This window comes from Camelus dromedarius, chromosome 9, assembly GCF_036321535.1.
Source record: "Camelus dromedarius isolate mCamDro1 chromosome 9, mCamDro1.pat, whole genome shotgun sequence".
NCBI lineage: Eukaryota > Metazoa > Chordata > Mammalia > Artiodactyla > Camelidae > Camelus > Camelus dromedarius.
In genome coordinates, this window is record NC_087444.1 from 66152100 (window position 1) to 66178926 (window position 26827).

Below are 26827 nucleotides of genomic sequence, written 5' to 3' on the forward strand. Positions count from 1 at the left end.
ATGGAATACTATTCAGCCTTAAGAAAGAAGGAAATCCTACCATTTGTGACAACATGGACATTATGCTAAGTGCAATAAGCCAGTCACAGGACAAATACTACATGATTCCATTTACGTAAGATATCCAAAATAGAATCAAAGAAGCAGTGAGTAGAACGGTGGTTGTCAGGGGCTGGAGGGAGACGAAAATGAGGAATTGTTTTCCAATAGGTACAAGATTTTTGTTATGTTCAATGAATAATTTCTAGAGACCTGGACAACATAGTACATATATTAATAAAATGTTATTGTGCATTTTAAAATACGTTGAGAGAGTAGATCTCATATTAGGTGTTCTTACCAAAAAAAACAAAACAACGCAAGGACGTTTTTGGAGGTGATGGATATGTTTAGTACCTTGGTTATGGTATTGGTATCATGGATGTATGTATGTGTCCAAACTCATCAGGACATACATGTTAAATCTGTGAAGTTTTTGGTGTATCAGACCTCACCAAAGCTAAAAAATACACAAAAAATTATCATCTTAAGCATTTTTAGGTGTACAGTTTAGTGGCATTACATTTACATTGCTGTGCCACCATCACCACTGTCCATCCATAGAACTCTTTATCTTGCAAAACAAAAACTCTGTATCCATTAAACAGTAACTCCTCATTCCTACTGTCCTCCAGTTCCAGGCAACCACCATCCTACCTTTTGTCTCTCTGAATTTGATTACTCTATGTACCTCATGTAAGCCAAATCATACAGTATTTGTCCTTTTGTGACTGTTTTTTTTTAACTTACCATAATGTCCTCAAGGTTCATTCATATTAAAGCTTGTGTCAGAATGCCCTTCCTCTTCAAGGCTGAATAATATTTCATTGGATGTATATATCACATTTTGTTTATCCATTCATCTGTCAATGGACAGTTGGGTTGCTTCATCTTTTGATTATTGCAAATAATACTGCTATAAGCAGGGGTATACAAACAGCTTTTCGAGTCCCTGCTTTCAGTTCTTTTGGGTATATACCCACAAGAGGAATTTCTGGATCATATAGTAATTCTTAATTTTTTGACTGCCATACTGTTTTCCCTAGTGGCTGTACCACTTTAGCAACATCTTCTATCAGTGGCACACAGACAAAAATAAATACCTATTTTCATGGACTTTATATGAGGGGGTGGACAAATGATATGTATGATAAATAAATTATATAACTTGTTAGTGATAATTTCCATAAAAAAATAGAAACTATGTAAAAGATATAAGGAGTATATCCCATGCATAATACTTCTCAAAATTTATTATAATTGAATGTTTTCTATTTTATTGTTTCTGTTCTGTCATTCAGGGCAAGGATTAGTCTACTCTCTTGTGTATCTTTTTTACCATAAATTATAAATTAATATTTCTTAATAGCCATTTTATTTATCATCAGCTATCAATGTGACATGAGTGTAATTCTCATTTCAAATGAAGAGTATGGGAATTATAAATTGCAATTCTTGTTTACTCAAGTTGTCAGGATAGATAGGAAATGGAAGAGCCGGACTTTTAATGCAACTCTCTTTTACTGCAATTCTTGGGTTTTTTGATTCAGCTCTTTATCTGTCACTACATCAGGCCTATTCCTTTGCTCACAAAATATATTTGAGGAGCAGATAAGTATGTGAACATCATTATTGTATTTACTTTGTTTCTAAACTCTTGGTGTCTCTATTTGAGCACTTGGTTCAACCTGAGCTGCTGAGTCTTTTGAGTTTTCCAGACTCCTGCTGTCTCTGCATCCAGCATCTCTGGTCAGTGACAACAGGCAATGTGAATTACAAACAAGGAAGCTAATTATTTGGAACTGTATCAGTTATCTATTACTGTGTAATAAGGTACCTCAAAATTTAGTGGCTTGAACAACAACAAGCATTTATTATCTCAGTTTTTGTAGCGGGGAATGACTTAGCTGGATATTCTGGTTCAGATATTTCATGAAGTCGCAGTTAAGTTGTTGGCAGAACTGCAGTCATCAGAAGGCTAACTGGAACTGGAGGATTTGCTTCCAAGAGGGCTGGCAAGTTAGTGTTGGCTGCTGGCCTCTCGCTAGGGCTGGCTGAGTGTCTTCTTGGCATGGTGGCTGACTTCCTTCTCAGTACATGACTCAAAAATGTGCAAGACAGAAACCACAATGTCTTTTATGACTTAGCCCTGGAAGTCATACACTGTCATTTTTGCAATATCCTATTGGTTGTACAGGTCAACTCTATTCAGTGTGGGAGGGATGTATGAAAGACATGAATACCAGAAAACAGTGATCATTCAGGGCCACCTTGGAGGGTGGTTCCCACAGGGATCCAGTGGGAAGACCTCAGTTGAATTTGATTTGTGTCATAAGCCTACAGGTCCTGGCTCCACAAAGATAAGACAGATCTATGATGTGAGTTGAAAGAACCCTAAAGAGAAGGTAACTATTATGGAAAAAGACCTCCTGATCTGAGACCTTCCCCAGAAGTTAAGGAGTCCTGAGATAGAGGGAACCCTGGAATAGCTGGACCTGCACCCTACCTTAACTCCTCTGCCTAGAGTGAGGAAGGCCTGAGTGACAGCTCAACCTTCAGAGATCAGCAGTAGCTGTCTGACAGTGGAGCGTTTGATGCAGATGTTGGAAAGGCGAGGTGAGGTGGCTCAGAGATGGGCAGTTTAGGAGAGAGGCCATACATTCACGGACAGAGAGAGTAAAAAGAATTAGGAAATTCATTACTCTTACCAAGAAGGTTCACAACTTATTGACTGTGCATGGTTGACGTCTGTTTTTTATTTTATAAACTTGACTGTTGTCTTTTTAGTAAATTTCAATGTAATTTCTATTTTTTAAAATATGTTTAGATCTTTTTTAAGAGCGCTGTTAAGTATATAACCATAAACAAAAGTTTCCTATTCCATCCCTTCCCATCCCCTGTTCCCACCACCCATAGGCAAACCACTTTGAACTTTTTTTCATCTCTGCTTTTCTGAATAACATCCTCATACTGCTAATGTTTGATTTCTGTTTTAGGTATTTCCTATTGACTTTTGACAGTGGAGATAAGGATTATCTGTTTTCTACCTAACCCCTTGCTTGTTATCCCAGCCCATTCCAACCCACTCTCCTCCTTGCCCTTCTTTCTAATATGGTGTTTTATTAGAGGTTGAACGTTGACCAGATGTCAGGATCTGCATGCATTTTCTTTTGGGCTGGTCAGTTTCCCCAGCAAGAAGCTCTAGATTTTGTCTGAGGAGGAAAAGCCAGAATCCTGCTTTTGGGAGGCAAAAGAAGAAGTTTGCAGTGGAGCATCTCATCTTTCAATATGACAGCTTTCACCTAATTCCCTTATTTTCTCTACATTGCTTCAACCCAACCTTACATTCAGTTCCCAATTTTTCAGTCCCACCCCAAACTCCTCCTGCCTGCAGAAATAGCCATAGGCTCCATTCCTGAGCCTTTCGAGTGTTCAGCCATGATTTCCTCACTCACCTTCACTTAAGCTTTAGCTTTCTCTAAGTTAGACACCAATCATCTGTCTGGCTCTCTAGCTTTCAAAATTTTTGTTGACATCTCTTACCTGCTAAAGTCTTCTATATTCTTTGTCCTTGTGAGTTTCATTTTCTTTTGTTACTTTTATTTGCTTGTGTTTTGGAGAGAGCAGAAATAAATGCAAGTATTCAGTCTTCCATTTTTAACCTGAAGGCCCTGAATTTTTTAGGGTAAATAATAAATTAAGTTATTTTAAAATGACATTAGAATTATAACTGCATTTCATTCCATCATATGAATGTTCCATAATGCCTATAACCTGTCTGTGATTAATTTTTTCCAAATTGTTTATAGTGCTTCATAAATAATTTAATCATTAAATTTTTGTGGTATTTATTATTATATACTTAAGATCAATCTCCTATTAGGAATAATATAGCAGAAGCCTACAGAAATACTATAGTGTCAACGGATTCATTGGGCATCCTATACTTAGCCCTCCAGAAATTCCCATCAGACCCTATATGATTAAATTACAAGCCATCTATGTATATTTCAGTGTCTCTATAGCCTGGTGGTGGTTAACATTTCTCAGAGCTCTGAGGATCATTATAGGGGATCTTAGAGCTGGTGATGAAGATTTCTATATTCCTTTATCTGAAGCTCTGAAGTAAATTGTTTTTTATTTCTCTTTCCTCAGCTTGGCATTATCTGGACTGTGCCCTTTTTGAGGAAGAAGAGGATATGACTAGTTCTCTGGAAGAGGATATGACCAGTTCTCTTGTACGTTTTAAGCATTTACTTGTTTCCTGCATTATTTTACAATGCAGTTGCAGTGGCTTACGTTAACCTACTAGAAAGCTGGATAAAAACTAAATTGAAAATCAAGGTGAGGGAAAATATGGCTAGAAAATCAGAACCAGGGGAAATGCGAGATATGGCTATGCAGAAATAGGTCCACTCAGACTTATTAAAGTTGAGTTCAAATTTGAATTATGATATGGAGAAGCAAAACCAAATGAGACATAAAGTTCACCCCATAATTTGCACTGTTTATGGGGAAAAGCTTACAATTCAAGAAAAAGAAAAGTGTTTCATTGGTACATATTCCAAAGTAACTCCATAATTCTTATAATTTTAACTTCAATTTTTAAAAAGTACATCTTGGCCATAGATTAAAAACTAGAATTATATTCAAGAGTAAATTGAACACCACTTTCAAATGATACTACATGTATGTTGTCTTCAGCTGAAATTTTTTAAGTGGAGCTAAAATATATACTAATATTCTATGGAAAAATCTTACAGTTCTGGTATCTACAACTCTTAAAATGTTTTTTAATGGTCTCAGAAGATGCAGTATTCTTCATCTTCTTGCAGAATGACTCATTTTCCTCCACTCTTCTTTTTTTTGTTTGTTTATTTCCAGCTCTGGAATCCCTCACACTCCTGTATTTTAAATATTTTCCACTTTACTGCCTCTTTTTCCTCAGCTCCTATCTTTTCCATCCTGAAACACACTTTTTTGACCATATGATTATGTGGCTCATCCAGTTATTTCTCCTGCAGAGTGGTTTTCTGGGCCTAGACAGACTTGGGTTCAAATCTTGGCTCAGCAATTTACTAAGCACATAATTATGGGCAAGTTTCTTAATCTCTTTGGTCTAAACTACATCATCTGTAAATGGAGATAATAATAATACTTATCCCATAAAAATGTTGGGAGGGTTAAATGTGCATAGTAAGTGCTCCATAAGTAATAAATATTGTTAATTATTAGCTATATAAATCTTTCCTACCTGAAAAGATCTTTGGATGTGTTGGCTGTATTTACTGACCTACCTTTTTAGTTTAACATATAAAACTGATAAGATAAAAGAGAAGATGCCTGATTTGGGTTCACAAAATTAAGCCTTGTCTTCAGTAAAACTCCCATAAATACTGTAATAAGGCAAAACTAGAAACACTTTTTATAGTACATATACAGAAATACACTAACAATTCTTTAAAAACAATAGTTAAGAATATAGAAAATTAGGTGAAGAACATGGGGAAGTAGTTGGAAAAAATGCGGATGGCCAATAAATATTTTTAAATAATAATGTCACAAAGAAATAGACCATTAAGATCTGCAGATACATTTTTAGATGTATTTTGAATTAGTAGGTAATGACCATCTTTTATAAGAGGATTCCAAATAATTAGTTCACATGTGCATTTTCTTTATAGAATAAAAAGCTAGAGATAAGGAGTTGTGATCTACAAATAGGACACTCTTAGCTTTCAAAGAATTCATGCAGTTCCTTTCAGATACTAGAACCAGGTGTTTTGTTCTGGACTATCGAATAGAAATGGACTGCCCACGTTCCTGGGCATGCAGACCTAAATTCATTCTAGAATATGGATGTAATATTCATGGCAGCTTTTATTTATGTTTGAATAGACTATATAGTAGCTAGAAAAATCTTTTACAATAATGTTATGTTGTTAGTCCTTTTTCTACTTGAAATTAAAGAATTTTAAGAATGCCTACTTCAGTATTAGGATTTATGCAGGTATCTTTTTCTAATCTGTCACTTACATATTTTTTTTTCTGGTTGGGGGGAGGTAATTAAGTTTATGTATTTATTTATTCTTGGAGGAGGTACTTGGCATTGAACTCAGGACCTCATGCATGCTAAGCATGCACTCTACCACTGAGCTATACACCCTACCTTGTCACTTATATGTTATCATGTATCTTTTGTTGTATAGAAACTTTAAATTTGGATAGTACATCTAGCATATGATAAATATGTGCATCCAATAAGAATTTAGTTAAAATGAATACACAACATTAATTTTGGTAGTTATTGTTAAACTTGGGAGACATTTATTTTTACCTTCCCACATCACTAATCATGGGGACGACTGGCTAAATCTTCTATCTCCTCAGGATAACATACATTATTGAGTGACTGTTACATCCCATGGAGAACTTCAATCTTTCATCCCAAGAGCACTCTTTGAACTGATCTATGCAACATTAATATTTAATAGTCTTTTCTTTCATGAGTTGCCAATGTTGATCTTTTCTAAGATATCTTTCCTAATATTAAGTTATAGAGATAGTTTCTTTTCATAGCTTTGGAGTATTTTTTAACTGAAGTATAGTTGATTTACAATATTGTGTTAGTTTCTGGTGAGCAGCATAGTGATTCAGTTCTACACATATATGTTTTTTCATATTCTTTTTCATTATAGGTTATAAGCAGCTGTTGAATATAGTTCCCTGTGCTATACAGTAGGACCTTGTTGTTTATCTATTCTGCATATAGTAGTTTGTATCTGCTAATTCCAGACTCTCAATTTATCCCTTTCCACCCCTTTCCCCTTTGATAACCATAGTTTGTCTTCTATGTCTGTGAGTCTCTGTTTTGTAAACAAGTTCATTTGTCATTTTTTAAAGATTCCACATATAAGTGGTGTCATATGATATTTGTCTTTCTCTGTCTGACTTACTTCACTTAGTATGATAATCTCTAGGTCATCCATGTTGCTGCAAATGGAATTGTTTCACTCTTTTTTATGGTTGAGTAGTATTCCTCTGTGTGTGTGTACATGTGTACACACCACATCTTTATCCATTCATCTGTCAATGGACATTTAGATTGCTTCCATGTCTTGGCTATTATAAATAATGCTGCTATAAACATTGGGATGCATGTATTTTTTTGAATTAGAGTTTTCTCTGGAAAACACCCAGGAGTGGCATAGCGAGAAAGTGAGTTTTGAGTGCAGGACTTCTTGTGTTTCCAATTATCTGTCTTGAATTGGGGGATACTTGTGGGATCCTGAGACTTCCTGCTGACTTGGAGAAGTACAATTTGATGGATAAAAATATGGGCTCTGCTGCTACACTGCTTGGGCTGGAATTTCAGCTCTACCACATAGTAGCTTTATGACCATGGGAGAGTTATTCTTAACCCTGAGTTCCTTATCTTTCAAATGGACAATAATAGTAGCTATTTCATAACCTTATTAGGTGAATTTTGAAAGTTAATATATCTAAAGAAATTCTAACTGCATGGCACATAGTAGTACTCAATAGATGACAATGATGATGATATTGATGGTAGTAATGATCATAGATCATAGAGATAGTTTCTCAGAAACATTCATTGTGATTCAGCCTTTGGTAATTTTCATTGGTATTTCCTGTTTTTCTATCTTATTTATACTATTTCTTGAATATTCTCCCAAATGTGGGATATAGATTTCTTTCTTAGAGCCTTTATAGATAAATATTTTTCTTTATTTCCTTATTTGGATATTGAAGTTTTTAAATAAGGAGGAAGAGTTAGATATTTGTGATCAAGTAACATTCTTTTCCAGAAATTTATGATTTGTGTTTTAGTTTCTATTATACCACTCTCATAGTTTTCTCATCCTGTGATTGTAATACAATAAGCAAGAAACAAAAACCTGAGACTCTTTCTTTGATGCTTCACTACTGATAATGCCCTTGGCCCTTTACCCACTGTGTATGTTCTCTACAACCCCTCATATCCTTTAGCCATGCATTCAGCTCCCAATTTTAGGTTGATGGACTGAGAAATTGTCATCTCCTCTCTTTGTACTGCTAACTGCATGGTGGAACATTTCCATCTGGAAAGTCCTACAGAAATTTCAGACTTTGCACATTCAAATTTTCATACCCCTCCTCCTTCCTCCTGCCTTAATTCTCTCCCTTCCCTACTTTTTCCGTGTTCTCTTTCTCACTAGATCACACAATTGCTTGGAGTGGTTCTAAGCCAGTTACCTGTGAGTCACATCTAACTCTTCCATCTCTGTCACAGTCCAGTGCAAATCAGTGACCACCATTTCCAGTTTCCTGCATAATAGATGAATTACAAAGTTTGCTGACTCAATAATTAGCATACTCTTATAGGATACTTCTACTATGGTGTATTTTCTCCCACAGTATAAATACAAAATTAGGTAAATATAGACCTGATATACAGTATCTGATCCCTGGATAGTAGCTAAATGAGTTCTTACAGTTTTGACCATAGTGTCTAGTTTTGATGGCTTCAGATTAATTAAGGTTGTGTTTTCACAGGAAACAGTAACATTTAAGGATGTGGCTGTGGACCTCACCCAGGAGGAATGGCAACAAATGAAACCTGCTCAGAGGGACTTGTACCGTGATGTGATGCTGGAGAACTATAGCAACCTAGTCACAGTGGGTAAGGGTAGCTTTGCAACCTTACATAGATTCTTTTCCATTTTTGCAATGTGTGAAGACTTCAGCTTGCCTGATGTCGTTAACTAGGCTTCCCTTTCTCCATGTGATTGTATGTGCTTGTCTTCAGAGTAAAGGCTAATTACTTTGTCTTACTGTGGAAGTTCCTCCATTCTTACCTTTCACAGGTCAAGTTCCCAGGACTTAGCCCAAAATCTAGATGACTGTCTCTAGCGTTAACATTCAAGTCCTTTGCTGTCTCCCATTATAGGCTATCAAGTCACCAAACCAGATGTGATCTTCAAGTTGGAGCAGGAGGAGGAGCCATGGGTGGTAGAAGAGGAAATATTTGGAAGACACTATCCAGGTAAATAAGTGAAAAGGCAGGTCTGAATAGAAAGCCACATGACAGTTGTTCAGGGGGTTGATACCATTTCACATTTTCTTAAAGGCCCTAGTCTTCTAAAGTGCCTTAGATCATTGTGATGCTTTCAGATGCTATTCATACATTAGAGCAATCTTCCTTTTTCAAATTTAAGAAGGCCAGTAGCCCTGTCTGATTTCAGGATACCAAAACTTCCCTAATTCATTTACAGGATTTTGTCCCTGTCTCTGATCCATAGCTCTCTCTTTCCTTTGTGTTCATAGTGTTTTTTTTCCCTCATGCATTCAATATTTCATGGATGTGTAGTATTTAAAAACACAGTTTCAGAGTTAGATTCCTTTTCGTTTCTTACCTTCTTCCCATTTTGAAAAGCCTCAGTTTTGTAACAGTATTCACACTTCCCATTGCATTTCACAAACCTCATATTCCCATATAGCTTTGTTTTCTTTGTTTAGTTTTGTGTCGGGGGGAGGGGGTTAGGTTAATTTAATTAATTAATTAATCTATTTTAATAGCAGTACTGGGGATTGAACCCAGGACCTAGTGCATGCTAAGCTCTGCCACTGAGCTAAACCTCCCAGCCTTACCACCCCCACACCAAACTTTAAAAGTTTCTGGATTACAGATTGTTGCCTTCTTTTGCTTATTCCCACCTTTCATTCCTTTAAATTTTTTTGAAAATATAACACATGCATAGTTGGTTAAAAATATAAATAGTCCAAAAGATAACATTGAAGAGTGAGTCTCTCTCTTATCCTTGACACTCAGTCCCTTTCTTTTCTCAGTTGCATACACTTCTTTTTCAGGGTTGTCCTGAAAAAGTTGTTTATTTTACCATATGAATTTTAGATTCACCTGTCTATTTCCAGAGAAAAACCTGCTGGATTTTTTGTTGGGAATGTGTTAGAAGTATAAATTAACTTTCGGAGAGTTGACATCTTCATAATGTCGAACTTTTCTATCCAAGAACATCATCTGTTTCTTTGTTCAGATCTGTCTGTTTTTGTGTCCTTCAGAAATGCTTTCCAATGTTTCCTTTGTAACTTTTGTAAATTTCTTATTAAGGTTTATACCTAAGTAATAGACAAGAGAAAAAAAAATCAGTACTAGAAGAATTGGAAAGGACCCTGTAAAAAACCATCTTTATTTACAGATGATAAGATAGTATCCCCATAAAACACATGGGAATCAACTGCAACAAATAGTAAGAGAATCTAGTGAGATGGTAGGTTATCAGATTAACAAATAAAAATCAGTGGTGTTCATGTATACTTCAACAATTAAGTAGAAGTTATAAGGAAAAGGAAACCACATTTATAGCCGTAACAATATGGATGAAGTACTATTCTGGGCATAGATATATGGCAGTGTACTGAACAAAGTCCTGTCCTCATAGAGCTTGTAATTTAGTGCGAACTAGTGTCTCTGAGGTTTTGCATGTAAGAAAATACCTTTTTAAAAAACCTTTCTATTTAGCTGAGATTTGGCTGTGTACATAATTCTTGAGCATAGTGTCTTCCTGGACGTTTTTGTAGACAGTTACCTAAGGACTTTAGACAGTCCTTTACTGTCTCCTGGCTTTGAATGTTGCTTGGAGAAATCTGAAGCTCAATTGTTTCTCCTCATAGGTGACTTTATATTATTGCTTGGATGCCCATAGATTTCTTTTTTTTTTTTTTAAGCTTTAGAACTTTATGAGGCTTATTGATCAGTCAATATCAGAGTTTCCTTTAAACTTATATATTCATGTTTTTTGGTTTCTATAGTGTCATTGCATAGATCTGATGCTGGTTCCTTTTATAACTATCATTCCTCATCTTTGAATAAGATTATTTCCTGCTGGACCCACTATTTACAGAAGGAAAGTGTTGAAGATTGTCCAGAAAAATGCTCTGAGCTAGTAGGAAGCCTCTGTTGCTCATTTGACCTCTTTTATCACACAGAGTTTTGTGTTGAAAGTTGGGTTGCCCTTTGCTTCTCCTGAATCAGAGATTATCAGTTGCTTGCTTCCTCTGGCACTTAGTATCTATTCTGCACCCCAGTGCCAGCAGCCTGCTTGTACAAGAATAATGTCTATCTCACATCTCCTTGTTTAGCTCTGTCTTTCCTACCATTTGACAGGGCCAGATAAAGACCATGATGTTCCCGCCTGTTATAAACACATCTGGATCCCATTTTTGCAAAAAATGACTCATTCATTCTGCCCACAGGGTGTGCCTTCTGTGGAGAACTCTGTTCACCATGCTTTCTGTCTGAGATAAGAGAGAACAGCCACTGTCCCTGGCTTTTTCCCTACTTGGTTCAGTCTGTCCTCTGGTCTTTCCTTATGCACTGGAATTGGAGTTTAGCTGTCTTGCTTTTATTGAAGATATATTTTCTTTTTCTGTTTCTTCTTCATGTTTGCAGAGAGGAGAGGAGACAGAGATGTTTAGTTCCACCATATTGAAACAGCGAAGTCCTCTTCTGTATTTATCCTGTGGATCACCTTCTTGGAACTTTCTTCTTTGCTCCTCTCTAAAGGATTCTGATTTCTCCTTAGTTCCTGTTTATTGTTCATTTCTTATTCCCTTATGAACTGTTTTACATGGCTTCTTTTCTCCAGCCCTCATTGAACATTATACATAATGGTTCTAAATTACATAGAGACTCCTTTTTCCTTTATGATATAGGTGTGTTCATATCTTTGAGTCAGTATATATCTGCAGAAATGACAAGATTGGAATATGTTGTCTTTAATGTCTCCAGTATTGTGAAACTCTTCACAACTTTGCCTTTAAGTGTGGCTTTAAGTGTGCCTTTTATGAGTGCTCTTACCTGTCTTGGTTCTAGAAGTTGTTTAACTTTGATCTCAGTTTCTAATAAATGGTCCCCAGCATTTCCAGCCTATATAAATCCTCCCCCATCTCTGAGCTAACTTTCTACTTTCATCTACTGGAGTGACTTGGTGTCTAAAAACATATAAGACAGTACTGTGTTATAGTATATATTTTCAGACTTTGATGTCTGAGACTTAAGTTATTAACTCACCAACAGAAAGTAAGTCTGTGTCTTATTCTTCATGTAAAAGATTCATGAATTGATTAATGTAGAGCTATATTTAGAGAGATTTTTCTTATTGTTTTTGTTGTTTTAAAATACTTACAGAACTTCAGAGTAAGTGCAGAAGGATTCAGTTAGAGTTTAAAAAAAAAGACAGCAGAACCACATGAAATATTGTTGAAATCTTAAGTTACATGTGAGGCATTTATTTAGTAAATGAATGAATCAGACAGAGAATACCTTAAAAGTTTTAAGAGAAGGGCTGTAGAAGGAGTAACAAGATCAAGAAAGTATTTGTTTGTTTCTTTGTTTGTTTTAAAGAGGGCTTAAAGCTGTTTTCCTGTTAAGATCTATAGATCTTAAGACTTACTTAGGAAATGAAAAAAAATAACAAAAGATTTGGAGAGTAAAATTAACATGACATATTTGTGGAGTAAAATTAAAAGTATGTCTGATTATAAAGGATTAGTGAAATACCTGGTGGGTTATCTAGTATAGAGTCAGAGAGTTCCAATCTTTGTCTGCTTTCAGGACCTCTTTTATGTTTTTAAATGTTGTTGGCAATTTAACTTTATCCCTTCTTTAACCACTGAAGCTATAGTTTTGCCTTTTGCCTGGTTGCATCTAACTTGGCAGCAAGGTTACAATAGTTAGTTACAAGCAGACGCTTGTAAGATAACTGAATATAAAGATTTAAAAATATCCAGTTATCTGAATTTTCAGTAACCCACAGCTGATGGAACTCCAAGAGTATGGAAAACCAACATAGAGCCAATGACACAGAAAAGAATATTATCATTTTGGTAACAGTATGTGAGCCATGATGAAAGAACAAAAGCTGAACACAACAGGATTTGATGGTTGCTGTGTACATCTTACTGCATCTTATGTTGGTTTGTGTCACTTTGAGAAATACTGAGATTGATCATGTGTTGAGACAGATGCATGTGTTGTGAATCAGAATTCACCTGTTTTAAAGATACTTATTAACCTTTCACTTAAGGATTTTAGCAGCCATTGATGATTATTGCCTAGATCCATTATTTTATTAGCTGAAATTCTCCAGTAAAGAACTCTCATCAATTATGTGATTACCCTGATATATGTATCTACAGACCAAGAAAGATAAATACTCAACTCATTTTTCACTGCTTATTTTGTTATCATTGACATACTGTTACTACTGAGCCAAGATATGGCTGTTAATTACATATCTTTGTATTACTTTTTATCATTTCTAGAATTACTACTTAGCTAATTTTTCTGCTTGCTTTGTTTTTTTAATCTAGTTTTAATTTTACTGAGCTCTTAAAATCTTTATTTAAATAAGGAATCCATGAATGTCATTAGTTTACTTCATGTTGATATATGAATGGATAAGAAGGAAATTCTAAAATTCTTACAGTTAACACATTTGTGTTGCTCTTTGAGTACGAGACATAGTGTATTGTAATGGTTAGATTAGAACCTAGGAGTGTTTTGTGGAATCCAAAAGCCAATTCTATGGATCTCTTCCTATCTCCTACCTGGAGGTACATGCCAGTACCTGTGAGGCTAACCAACAGAAAGGAATTGGAGGTCTCACTATTCAAAATATAAATGTTTGTATAATTCCTACTTTTTTAATATGAAGCCATTCCTCTGTATCTAGTTCACTTATTCCTATGTCTAGAGCCTCTGTGTTTCGTTTTCTTCAGAAAGTGAGGCTTCCTTTTCCTGCTTGGATGGTGGACACATGGCTACTTCCTGTGTGGACTCAGGGGTTGTGGTGTATTGGTCAGGGTTCAGTCAGAGAGAAAAGAATCTATTCACTGGTGATTTAAGAAGGAAGGAATTTATGTGAAGGTATTAAATACCCCCACAGAATTTGGGGGAGGACTGAAGGACAGACTATAGGATAAGCCTTTAGGAATAAGTCTCAAAACCATACCATAGAAGTGAGCTGCTACTGTGTGATCAAGAAATTGCTTCTTGTTGAACCAGGAAAATGCCTCTACAGCTTCCATTTCTGTTGTAACATCACAAACAAAATGCCCACTTTTTTTCCCCTTTAAATTCATTTTTGAATTAAAATGTTGTATGGTGAATCTAAATCACATTCAGAACCCTGCATTCAAATGTGTCTAGGAAATGTACTTCTAACTGTCTCATCCTTTGCAGGATGGAAAAACATAGGAGATTGGAATAGATGTTACCTAAGCAGATCCATAATATCTGCCTCAGGGATCTGCTCCCTTTTCAGACTCTAGATTAATCCTCTTTTTTTCAGCCCTACTCTTATCTCTGCCTTTTGAGTACCTGAATCCTCCAATTCTTGAGGTTTTGCAGTGTCTTATCGCCAAATCACTTTGTTGCTTGACATTTAAATCTTGATAGCACAAAACTTGAATTTCTTAGCGCAGCTATCAGTTGACAGTTCTCTATATGCCTTTCATCATCCATTATTTTGTTGAAATCTCTTATTTACTCTTTTTACATTCCTAGTTCCTTTGCTCCTGTGGGTTTGAATCTTTATTCTTTTGCTGTCATTTTAATTTCCATTAAAATGACAGCAAAAGAATAAACGGCACAATCAATCCATTGTGTTAAACCACAAGTGTTAATTTTATCCTCTAGTCATTTGACTCCCTATCCAGTTATTTATGTGTTTGCTTTTTCATCTTAATTATTCTATTCATTTTACTGATTTCTGCATTGTATAAGTACACATTTAAATCAATCAAAGCAGCGTGGGCCTATTGGCAGTTTTCTCTCCATAGTATTATCTATAGGAGTTAACTTCTCAAGTCTTAGGAACTAGGGACATTTGCACTTTAGATTTCTTTCGTATTTGGAGACTAGAGCCAACAACAAAGATCAACCCCACTTTAGGGAATTTCGGAAATGTTATCAATAGTGCAGTAGTAGAAAAATTCAAAAGTAATTTTTGGTCCTCCATTTTAGAAGTTTGGGAAGTTGATGAACAGATCAAGAAGCAACAGGAAACACTTGTGAGGAAAGTCACATGCATCTCCAAGAAAACTCTAATAAAGGAAAATGTCATTGAATGTAAAAAAGTTGCCAAGATATTTCCTCTGAGCTCAGACATTGTTACTTCAAGACAAAACTTCTATGAATGTGACTCTCTTGATAAGGGTTTTGAACATAATGTAGATTTACTTAGTTATGAGAAAGGCTGTATAAGAGAGAAAAGCTATGAGTGTAATAAGTATGAGAAACCATTTTACCATTGCTCATCCCATCTTGTAACCCCCTTTAAGTGTAATCATTGTGGACAAGACTTTAGTCATAAATTTGACCTCATCAGACATGAGAGAATTCACGCTGGAGAGAAACCCTATGAATGTAAGGAATGTGGAAAAGCTTTCAGCAGGAAGGAAAATCTTATTACACATCAAAAAATTCATACTGGAGAAAAACCATTCAAATGTAATGAATGTGGAAAAGCTTTCATTCAGATGTCAAACCTCATTAGACACCAGAGAATTCATACCGGAGAGAAACCTTATGCATGTAAGGATTGTTGGAAGGCCTTCAGTCAGAAATCAAATCTCATTGAACATGAGAGAATTCATACTGGAGAGAAACCCTATGAATGTAAGGAATGTGGAAAATCCTTCAGCCAGAAGCAAAATCTTATTGAGCATGAGAAAATTCATACTGGGGAGAAACCTTATGCATGTAATGAATGTGGTAGAGCTTTTTCTCGAATGTCATCTGTTACCCTACATATGAGAAGTCACACAGGGGAGAAACCTTATAAGTGTAATAAATGTGGAAAAGCCTTCTCTCAGTGCTCAGTATTTATTATACATATGAGAAGTCATACAGGTGAGAAACCCTATGTATGTAGCGAATGTGGGAAAGCTTTCTCTCAAAGTTCATCCCTTACTGTACATATGAGAAATCATACAGCTGAGAAACCCTATGAATGTAATGAATGTGGAAAAGCCTTCAGCCGGAAGGAAAATCTCATCACACATCAGAAAATTCATACTGGAGAGAAACCTTATGAATGTAATGAATGTGGGAAAGCTTTTATTCAGATGTCAAACCTCATTCGACACCAGAGAATTCATACTGGTGAAAAACCCTATGCATGTACAGTATGTGGGAAAGCCTTTAGTCAGAAATCAAATCTCACTGAACATGAGAAAATTCACACGGGAGAGAAACCCTATCATTGTAATCAGTGTGGAAAAGCTTTCAGTCAGAGGCAGAACCTCCTTGAGCATGAAAAAATTCATACTGGAGAGAAACCATTTAAATGTAATGAATGTGGTAAAGCCTTCTCTCGAATCTCTTCCCTTACTCTTCATGTCAGAAGTCATACAGGGGAGAAACCCTATGAATGTAATAAATGTGGAAAAGCCTTCTCTCAGTGCTCGTTACTTATTATACATATGAGAAGTCACACTGGAGAGAAACCCTTTGAATGTAATGAATGTGGGAAAGCATTCTCTCAAAGAGCATCCCTTTCTATCCATAAGAGAGGTCATACAGGTGAGAAACGCCGAGTATACTAAATGAATAAAGACCTCTTAAATTCAACCCATGCTTTCCTTAACTTTAAAAATCTTGGCATAATCTCAAAAAATGAACCAGATCTCTATGAAAAAAATATAAAGCTTTATTGAAGGGCAAAAGAGTAAATGGAGAGAAATATGATGGATATAGATGGAAAAACTCAGTATCATAAAATGCCAGAACTCCCCAAGTTAATCTATAGACCTAATATAGTTCCAAACATCTAAGAAGAATTTGCCAGGATCTTTAAAAAAATCTAAAATTCATGTGAAATAGAAGTCTATGGATTGTTGAGATGATTTTGAAACAGAACAGAGAGGACACACCTTCTACCAAATACTACACATTTTATGAAGTTATGGTTATAAAATAGTGTGAGATATTAGTGCATTAATGGGTAAGTAAAAAGATTTTACAGAATGTAAGTAACTAATGAATATATGTGAACTTGATGTGTATTAGACATGACATCATGAATCAGTAGGAGGATGATGGCCTTGTCAATGAAAATTGTTGGAGTATTTGAATCTCCATATTGGGGGAAATAAAATTACATACAATCTTGCAATATATAAAGAAACAGAATTCCAAAGGATTTGAACACTGAAATGTGAAAAGCCAAACTCCAAACTTTTTGGAAGAAAATAACAGGCTATTGTCTATGACTTTGAAGCAGGGAAGCTTTTTTTTTTTTTTTTTTTAAGATAAAAGGACCCTGCAGTTTCACTTCTGGATGTACCTCCTAAAGAAACTCATGAATATGCATAAGAAATACATATAACTGAATTGAAAACAACCTATATAACAGAGGGGTAATGGATGAATAAAATGTGTTATATTCAAACAACAGAATAGTATACGGCAGTTAAAAGCAGTGAACTTGATCTGTATTGTGTAACATGGGTAGTTATCTGAAATAATGTTGAGTGAAAAAAAGAAATCAAGATCCAGATGAAACATACTGTATGGTAACATTCATGTAAATTGGAATGAAATCACAAAGAATAGAATATGTTTTTATTATTGATATTTGTATGTAAAACTATTTAAAATGGATTAAAAAGGATGCATACCAAATTGTTGATAGTGTTGTCTCTGGCAGGAGATTAGACTGAGGGTGTTGATCAAAGGGGACTTTTAGCTTTACTTGTAGTTTTCATGCCTTAAAAAAAGATTGATAGCATATAAAATAAATCTTAAAAGTTAATGAAATATAATGGTGATATGGCTGTCTTGACTAGTAGTGTTTTTGTAGTTATTTCTCAGAATGTACAGGCTAGGGGCAACTATGCCCAAGGAAGAAAATATTATAATGGATCCATATGCCATATCAGATGGTGGACTATTTTGTCAAGAATAGCTCCAGAAAATTAATAATTAGAAGTGATAGTGCTATTTACTATATAATATGAAATAAGCATATTTTATCAATCCTATGATGCCTTTTGTTCACATTTTAACATTTCTGAAATTAGGACTCAACTTTCAACCAATTATGACTCAGATTCAAGAAAGTGTATGATTATTTATTAAACACTTGAAAATCAGAGGGCAATGTGATAAGTCAAAAATGATTTTATTTACTGTTTTAGGCATTATGGTCCCTACTTTCTCAGTGTGTCTTGCGTTATTTGACAACTGATTTGTTGGATTCATAGCTACCTAATTAGTAATACGCTTAGAGTCATTGTGGAAAGAACCAGATTTTCTTGAGAAATTGACTCTACAATATTAGTCTTCTTCCCTTGTAAATTTCCATACAAGCAAGATATGCATTAATATCATGGTTAATTATTACAGTATTTTGAAACAAGAAAACCTTTTATTTTCCTGAGGTGCCCATAAGCAATTATGTAAAATTGCTTCACCCTTAATCTACAGATCATTTTATTTCTTCTACAACCCTTGATTTACACACCTATGTAATTTCAGTTGGAAGCAGTAATAATAGAGTTCCTCTAAAAGGATCTCATGCTGTGTAACAATACATGAACCAACTCTTACTTCAGATAATTTTTTTTATTATCCCATCTCTATAATATTACTTAATGTAGAGAAGACTGTTACTGCCTTTTTAAAAAAGGAGATTATGATTGGGGATGTCAATCAAAAGGAATCTTTAGCTTTGAATATTTGAATGTCAGCTGCATCTGAAGCTGATTTCACAAAACTAAAACTTCCTCAAACTGAAGTTGTGAGGTACAAGCATGACTAATACCAGCTTTGGCTTTAATTAGCAATTTTTAAGATTATCAGTGATTTATCATTGTAAACAGCAGGCACTGATTTTTATGAAATCAAAAATTTTCCAAAACTTATTATCTAAATGAATGTTGTCATTTCATAAGCTCTTCTTTTATGGTTTTGTGCTAAGACCAATTTTGGTAGCACACTTAATTTTTGTAGACTTTTAAAAAATAGTTTTCAAAGTTCATGTGTTGCCTACACAACAAAACCTGTGTAAATATTTTTTTAGTTGCAAAACTTTTTTTTTTTGTCTAAACTGTCACTTTTCACTCTGATTTTCTTCTTCATGTTTCTTTATTTGGCTCATATGTCATTTAAATCCTAGGCCCCTTTCTTTACATAGCTTTGGAGTCAACAGAAAAGTTTTAAATTTCACTTAGCTTTTATAAGGACCACCTTAGGTGCCTCTTTTAGCCTCTCCTACTAAGAATGGTTGTGCTTATTGGATGAGATAAAGTGCCTGAGAGTAAACCTGAATCTCAAGTCTAGGAAGGCTCTTTTCCTGACTATGTGTTAAGAAGAAGATGATCTAGTCTCCATAAGTTAATTTTTTTTCCTGCCTTAAGGAGTAGGAATAAGGTATAAGTGGCTGAGATAATGACTGAAAAAATCATTAATCAAATCACAATAAATGCCTCTCTACTTGGACACACATAAACTACTGCCTGGAGAATTTCCATTCTAGATTTCAGCCGCAATGGAAAAACGGTCTGGAGTTTCCTTAAAAAACTAAAAATAGATTCACCATATGAGCCAGCAATCCCACTCCTGGCATAATCTGGAGAAGACTCTTAATTCAAAAAGATACATACACCTCATTGTTCATAGCAGCAGTATATACAATAGCCAAGACATAGAAACAACCTAAATGTCCATCGACAGATGAATGGATAAAGAAGATGTGAGATAGATATATATATATATAAAATGAAATACTACTCAGCCATAAAATATGAAATAATTCCATTTGCAGCAACATGGATGGACCTAGAGATTATCATACTAAGTGAAGTAAATCAGAGAGAATTACCATATGATATCACTTATATGTAGAATTGAAAATATGACACAAATGAACTTATTTATGAAATAAGATTCACAGACATAGAAAACTTACGGTTACTAACAGGGAAAGGGGGTTGGGGGAGGGATAAATTAGGATTTTGGGATGAGCAGATACAAACTATATAACAAGGTCCTACTGCATAGCATAGGGAACTGTATTCAATATCCTGTAATAAGCTATAATGAAAAAAAAAGTAGATTTGGACTTAACTTGAAGTTTGCTGATATGAAAGATGAGGAAAGAGAGACAATGGATAACTTCTACATTTTTGTGGAGAGCAACGGCTTCATGAATGGTCACTATTTGCTAAAAGTGCAGCAGACTTGGGAGAAACAGTTTGGGATAAAGATTGGAAGATGAAATTGAGATCTATTGTGGGTATTCTTTTAGCTTATATTTCCCAGAAGCCGACCTTAAGATGAGGATTTCTATGCAAGTGATTTATTAAGGAAGTGCTCCCAGTAAGAAGGGTGAAGGCATAGAGGAAGCAGGACAGAAAGAACTAAATCAAGGGTGTGATCTCAGCTATCGTCCTGCCGTGGGTCATTTCAGCTTGATTTCTAAGGCAACTCTAGAATCATTGTAAGCTAGGCTTCCGAGTTGTCAAGATTCCTACCTCATTGTGCTGCCAGCTGCTGAGGATCTCAGCTGCTGACGACTCACAGCTAAGTTCCTCTTTGGAAACTGGTCTCAGATGAAGAGAGCTGCATTGTGCAAGGTTATACTGTCTCCCCAAGGGCAATTTAGAACAAGTTCAAAGAGCTGTCCGAGTCCTAGAGCTCCCCAAAAGATTGCAACTGCATCACAGCTTCACCTTTCACCCAATCCTGCTTCCTTCATTTTCTACAGGTATTCTCAAAAGCTCTTCCTAATAAAACTTATCAAAAATTTTCATCTCAGGCTGTTTCCCAGGGAACCTGACCTATGACTAGGATATTTTGCAGCAGCAAGTCTCAAATTGAAATAAAAATTTTAAATTCATTTAAAAATGAATAAAATCACATATTAACATAAATAACATTTTTATGAAAAATAATTATTTTCCAAAACAAAAATACTTAATGAGAAGAGTGGCATCATTATACAATTTTGCAAATACCTTTAATGGTTTAATGGAAGACAGCTGGGTTGTCATATCTGCATTCATTCTGTAACAATTTCACATGTTATATAGACAGGGAAACTACTGCACACTCATGAGAGAATGAGAATGAAAAAGGAAAAAATCTTGGAATTACTATGAAAATAATTTTGACCGAAGGGACCCGTAAGGATGCTCTGACCACTCTTTTAAGAACTGCTGTTTTGACATCTGGCCTAGTCTCTTCAAAACTCATTGTTATGGACTAAAAAGGTGTGAAGGGAGGGGGAACGAGGAGAGGTACTGGCCTTCTACTTAATAATATAGTGGCCTTGGATGGATGAAAAGAAAGAATAGTGGCCAAAGAAAATGTTAAAGTGTGGGTAAATAGAAAGAAATATTGACAGTGGAACAAAATAGCACAATTGACTTTATAGCATTAAAAACAACAATAAAATTACTGGAAAACAATGGCATATAATTCACAGGATTGGAGTGAGTTTGATTCAAAGTATTTCAAATCCCTTTAATGTTAAAGATAATGTTTTGAGATACACATTTAGTAGAATGTAAGAGATCCCAAATAACAGTACCTTAAAATAAGATTAAAAACTGATTTTTTTATCCTCACATTTTATAGTCTGCAGTCAGGTAGTATAGAACTGGTACAGATTCTCTTGTATTCATCACCCCCACATTCAAAAGAGCCATCACATTCACATCCCAGGGAGCCAAATAGAGGAGGGGGAAAATTTAAGGATAGATAGATGAAGTTGCACACATTACTTTCCTTCACATCCTGCTGGCTAGCACTTAGTAACAAGGACAGACATAGCTGCAGAGCCAGCTAGGAAAATTACCAAGACTTATAACATCCAGCACTGGTGATGATGCAAGTTAGTGAATACTGAATCATTGCTGGTGAGGATGAGAAATATATGACTTTCAGAAATTAAAGTTTTACTACCTATTAAAAAATCCAAAACTTCTGATGGCAGCTCTGATATTTAAGGAACTTGGAAGTTGTCACTCCTATCCTTACAACAAGGGGGAAAAGCTAAACAAACAAAATCAATGACTTCTCTTAAACCCATCAGAGAATTGAGATCACAGAGAAAACCACCATCCTGAACTGTGGAGAGATGGAAAAATACAGATAACAGCCAAAATCAGCTTATCTGGAGCAAAAGCCACTGGAGTCATAAACTATTAGGAACCATTTATATGATAATTTTTTTTCTTTTTTGAAATCTCTTTTTCTTATTGAAGTACAGTCAGTGATAATGTGTCACTTTCTGGTGTACAGCACAATAATTTTGATGAACTGCTGAAGGTGAGTGTGAGTTAGCTTGAGTATGAGACTCTCTGGGGGTCCAACCTTAGGGGACCCCCACATTTAATGGGTTTTACCTCTAAGGAACCCCACCCCCTCATTTTTGGGGCAGGGGAAGGGGCAAAGCAACCTTTTAAAAATAACACTCAGAGTGTTCTCTATAACAAAGGCCTGCTCTCCTAAACAAATGACATTATCAGAGCCTTATCTCCTTAAGGGAAGGGCAATTAGCTAATGCCAGCACACCCCTCCTCAACCTTCCTGTCTCACTGAAAGGGAAAAGGGGAATAAAAGGATGAGAAATACTTCAGAAGTATTCAGACCCACTAAAAAATGAGATTTGTTTATAAGATTTGTTTATTCCTTCCCCCACCCCTTAGCACTACATCAGTAGGTCTCCTGTATAGTAACAGTGGATTGCAATGGAAAGAGCCACAAGGTACAGGTGCAATTTAAGAAGATCTTAGGGAAACCCAAAGACAACTGGGTGGTGGGGTGAACAAGGATACAGGGGAGACTGAAGCCTCTGGAACCTATAGCTGTAGCAAAGATTAAACATGGTCGGGCTACTGGCCATATTTACATAAAATCTCACACTAAGTTGTACTTACTTCAGTTTATATTACCCAATACATCATATCCAGCTTTGAACAAACAATTTCAAGCTATACTAAAAAAGCAAGAAAAAGTGATTTGAAGAGGTGAAGCAAGCATTAGAACCAGATATGACCAGATTTCAGAATTATCAGATAGGAAATTCAAAATAACTGTGATTAATATGTTAAAGGACTCTAATGGAATATGTAGACAATATACAAAGTAGTTGTACAGTGTAAGCAAAGAGATGAAAACACTAACAAAAGATCAAAAGAAAATGCTAGAAAGCAAAAAACACCTTTGATAGGTTCATCAGTAGACTGAATATAGCCAAAGAATCAGTGAGCTTGGAGATACATCAATAGAAGTTTATCAAGATGAAATGTAAAGAGAAAAAATGAAAGAATGATTTCAAAACAAAACAAAACAAAAAGCCCTAAAGACAAAACAAAACCAGAATAGAATATCCAAAAACTGTGGGAAAATGACAAAAGGTGTTACATAAATGTAATTGGAATGCCAGAAGGAGAAGAGAGAGGTAAAGGAGAAGTATTTTTAATAATAATGGGAGTGAATTTTCCAAAATTAACACCAGATCACAGATTCAGGAGGCTCAGGAAACACCTAGCATGTGAAATACCGAGAAATCTACACCTATGTACAGTTGACCCTTGAACAATGCAAGGGTTAGGGGCACTGACCCCTCCAGAGCAGTCAGAAATCCGCATACTGCTATCTGCTTTAAAAACAAAGGAACTGAGAAATGGCTCACCCAAGGGCAGGAAGCTGAAACAGTTTGGATAGAATCAGGACTTTAACCCTAGTTCTTTTTTTTTTTTTTAATTGAAGAACAGTCAATTACAATGTGCCAATTTCTGGTGTACAGCACAGTGTCCCAGTCATTCATATACACACATATATTCATTTTCATGTTCTTTTTCATTAAAGGTTATTACAAGATACTGAGTATAGTTCCCTGTGCTATACAGATGAAATTTGTTTTTAAATCTATTTTTATATATAGTGGTTAACATTTACAAATTTTGAACTCCCAAATGTATCCCTTCCCACTCCCTTTCCCCCAGTAACCATAAGATTGTTTACTGTGTCTGTGAGTTTGTTTCTGTTTTGTAGATGAGTTCATGTCCTCTTTTTTTCTTTTTTTTTTTTAGATTCCACATATGAGTGATATCATAAGGTATTTTTCTTTCTCTTTCTGGCTTACTTCACTTAGGATGACAATCTGCAGGTACCATCCATGTTGCTGCAAATGGCATTATTTTATTATTTTTTATGGCTGAGTAGTATTCCATTGTATAAATATACTACAACTTATTTGTCCAGTCATCTGTCAATGGACATTTAGGTTGCTTCCATGTCTTGGCTATTGTATATAGTGCTGCTATAAACATTGGGGTGCATGTATGTTTTCGAATTAGAGTTCCCTCTGGATATATGCCTAGGAGTAAGATTGCTGGATCATATGGTAAGTCTATTTTTAGTTTTTTGAGTAATCTCCATTCTGTTTTCCACAGTGGCTGCACCAAACTGCATTCCCACCAGCAGTGTAGGAGGGTTTCCTTTTCTCCACACCCTCTCCAGCATTTATTGTTTGGTGACTTTTTAATGATGGCTATTTTGGCTGGTGTAAAGTGATACCTCATTGTAGTTTTGATTTGCATTTCTCTGATAATTAGTGACATTGAGCATTTTTTCATGTGCCTACTGGCCATTTGTATGTCTTCACTGGAGAATTACTTGTTTAGGTCTTCTGCCCATTTTTGGACTGGGTTGTTTGGGGTTGTTTTGTTGTTATTAAGTTGTATGAGCTGTTTATATATTCTGGAAATTAAACCTTTGTCAGTCGCATCATTTGCAAATATTTTCTCCCATTCCATAGTCATTTTGTTTTCTTATGGTTTCCTTTGCTGTGCAAAAGCTTAAAAGTTTAATTAGGTCCCATTTTTGATTCCACATATTGTGATCTCTAATCAAACACAAACCTTTCCCCACACTTAATTTAAAGACCTATAAAATGAAAATATAAGTGCTATATTTATTGAAAATAATCTGTGTATGAGTGCACCTGCGCAGTTTAAACCTGTGTTGTTCAAGGGGCAACTATATAATATATTGAAACTAGAGAAAACCGGAAACAAAGAGAAAAATCTTGAAAGAAGCCAGGATGAGACACCTTAACTATGGAGGAACAAGGATAAGAATTACATTGGGCTTCTCTTCAGAAGCCATGTATAAGCATGAAGAGAATGGAGTGAAGTATCTAAAGTGTTGGGGGGAAACCTAGCATTCTATAAAGCTATAGTAGTCAAAATAATATGGTGCTGGCACAGAAATACACACATAGGTCAAGGGAACAAAATAGAGAGCCCAGAAATAAATGGCATGAAGTAAGTCAATGGCATGAAAACAAAGAGAGGAACATCCTAGATTAAAAGAGACTTGAACTGTAGGATTCAGAAAATTTAGCTCCAATCAAAGTAAACTAAATTTTAAAATAAATAAATAGACTTGAGAGACATAACAATCGAACACAATGTGTAGATCCTGTTTGGATCCTATTTTGATAAAACAGATGGCAAAAAGATATTTGGGAGTGAAGTATCATCCTACCACATTTTTCTGATGACTAATGACGTGAAATACCTTTTTGCATTTAGATATCTTCGTTTGTGAAGTGCCTGTTGTAGTCTGTTGCCCATAGATTTATTGGATTATCTGTCTTTAATTTGTGGATATATATTCTGGATATGCATCCTTTGTCAGATGTATGCATTATCTTCTTCCAGTGCCTTGATTTTTTAAAATTCTTATTTTTATTGAAGTGTAGTCAATTTAAAATATTAGTTTCAGATGTACAGCAAAGCAATTCAGTTATACATATACATATATATTTTTTTTTCAGATTCTTTTCCATTACAGCTCATTACAAGAAATTGAATATAGTTCCCTTTGCTATACAGTGGGTCCTTGTTGTTTATCTGTTTTATGTATAGTAATGTGTATCTGTTAATCCCAAACTCCTAATCTGTTCCTCCCCCAACCCCTTCCTCCCTTGGTAACCACAGTTTGTTTTCTTTGTCCATGAGTCTATTTCTGGAAAATCCGAGGGAGACAAAACAGAGGGGAGAGAGGAAGTGAAGGAAGGGTCAGTGCTATTTTAAGATTGAAATAAACTTTAAGGATTTATGAAGGTTTCAGACACTTAAAGTCAAATAAATGCAGTAAAAAAAGACACATGGCCTACATTAAAATTAGTTTTAGCTACATAAAATTGTGTTGAGTATTAAACCTGCCAAATTGAATTTGAGAGACATTTGATTATAAATACTAACTTTCACATTGTAGTTCTCATGTTTTAAAGCCTACACATGTTTCAAAAATGGAGGTATAGTTTACATATAATAAAATATAAAAATCTTAAGTATGCATCATATGCATATAACTATGTAATGCACATGATATGTGATCTCACCCAGATCAAGATGTAGAATATTTTCCATTCCCTCAGAAAGTTCCCTTGGCTCCTTCCCAGACAATAACTACCGTCCTCTTCTGAGGTAATCACTCTTTTGACTTCCATCTCCATAGATTAGTTCTGCTTGTTTTAACACTCCATGTAAGTGGATTCATATGTCTTTGGCATCTGGCTTCATTTGCTCAGACATCTATGTTGTGTGTAGAAGTTTGTTTAATTGCTGAATAAGGGTAGATACCACAGTTTGTTTATCCAATCACCTGTTGATGAATATTCAGATTATTTCCAGTGTGGGACTATTACAGATAAAGCTACCATGAACATATGTGTACAAGTCT

The 26827-nt window shown here is 35.3% G+C and overlaps 1 protein-coding gene across 7 annotated transcripts in view; it reads left to right on the plus strand.

The window, feature by feature from the left end:
- ZNF568 (zinc finger protein 568) overlaps positions 1–26827 on the plus strand; it is a 102591-nt gene that overhangs the window by 42578 nt on the left and 33186 nt on the right. For 5 of the 7 annotated variants that reach the window (XM_064489600.1, XM_064489602.1, XM_064489604.1 and 2 more), the window contains 4 exons: positions 4195–4277; positions 8596–8722; positions 8990–9085; positions 15086–18122. In XM_064489600.1, the coding sequence (XP_064345670.1) occupies positions 4239–4277; positions 8596–8722; positions 8990–9085; positions 15086–16668 (1845 nt within the window). In that variant the 5' untranslated portion in view covers positions 4195–4238 and the 3' untranslated portion in view covers positions 16669–18122. Of the gene's footprint in view, positions 1–2618; positions 2656–4194; positions 4278–7274; positions 7283–8595; positions 8723–8989; positions 9086–15085; positions 18126–26827 lie in introns of those variants that run through there. The other 2 variants (XM_064489606.1, XM_064489605.1) reach the window with 2 other exon arrangements.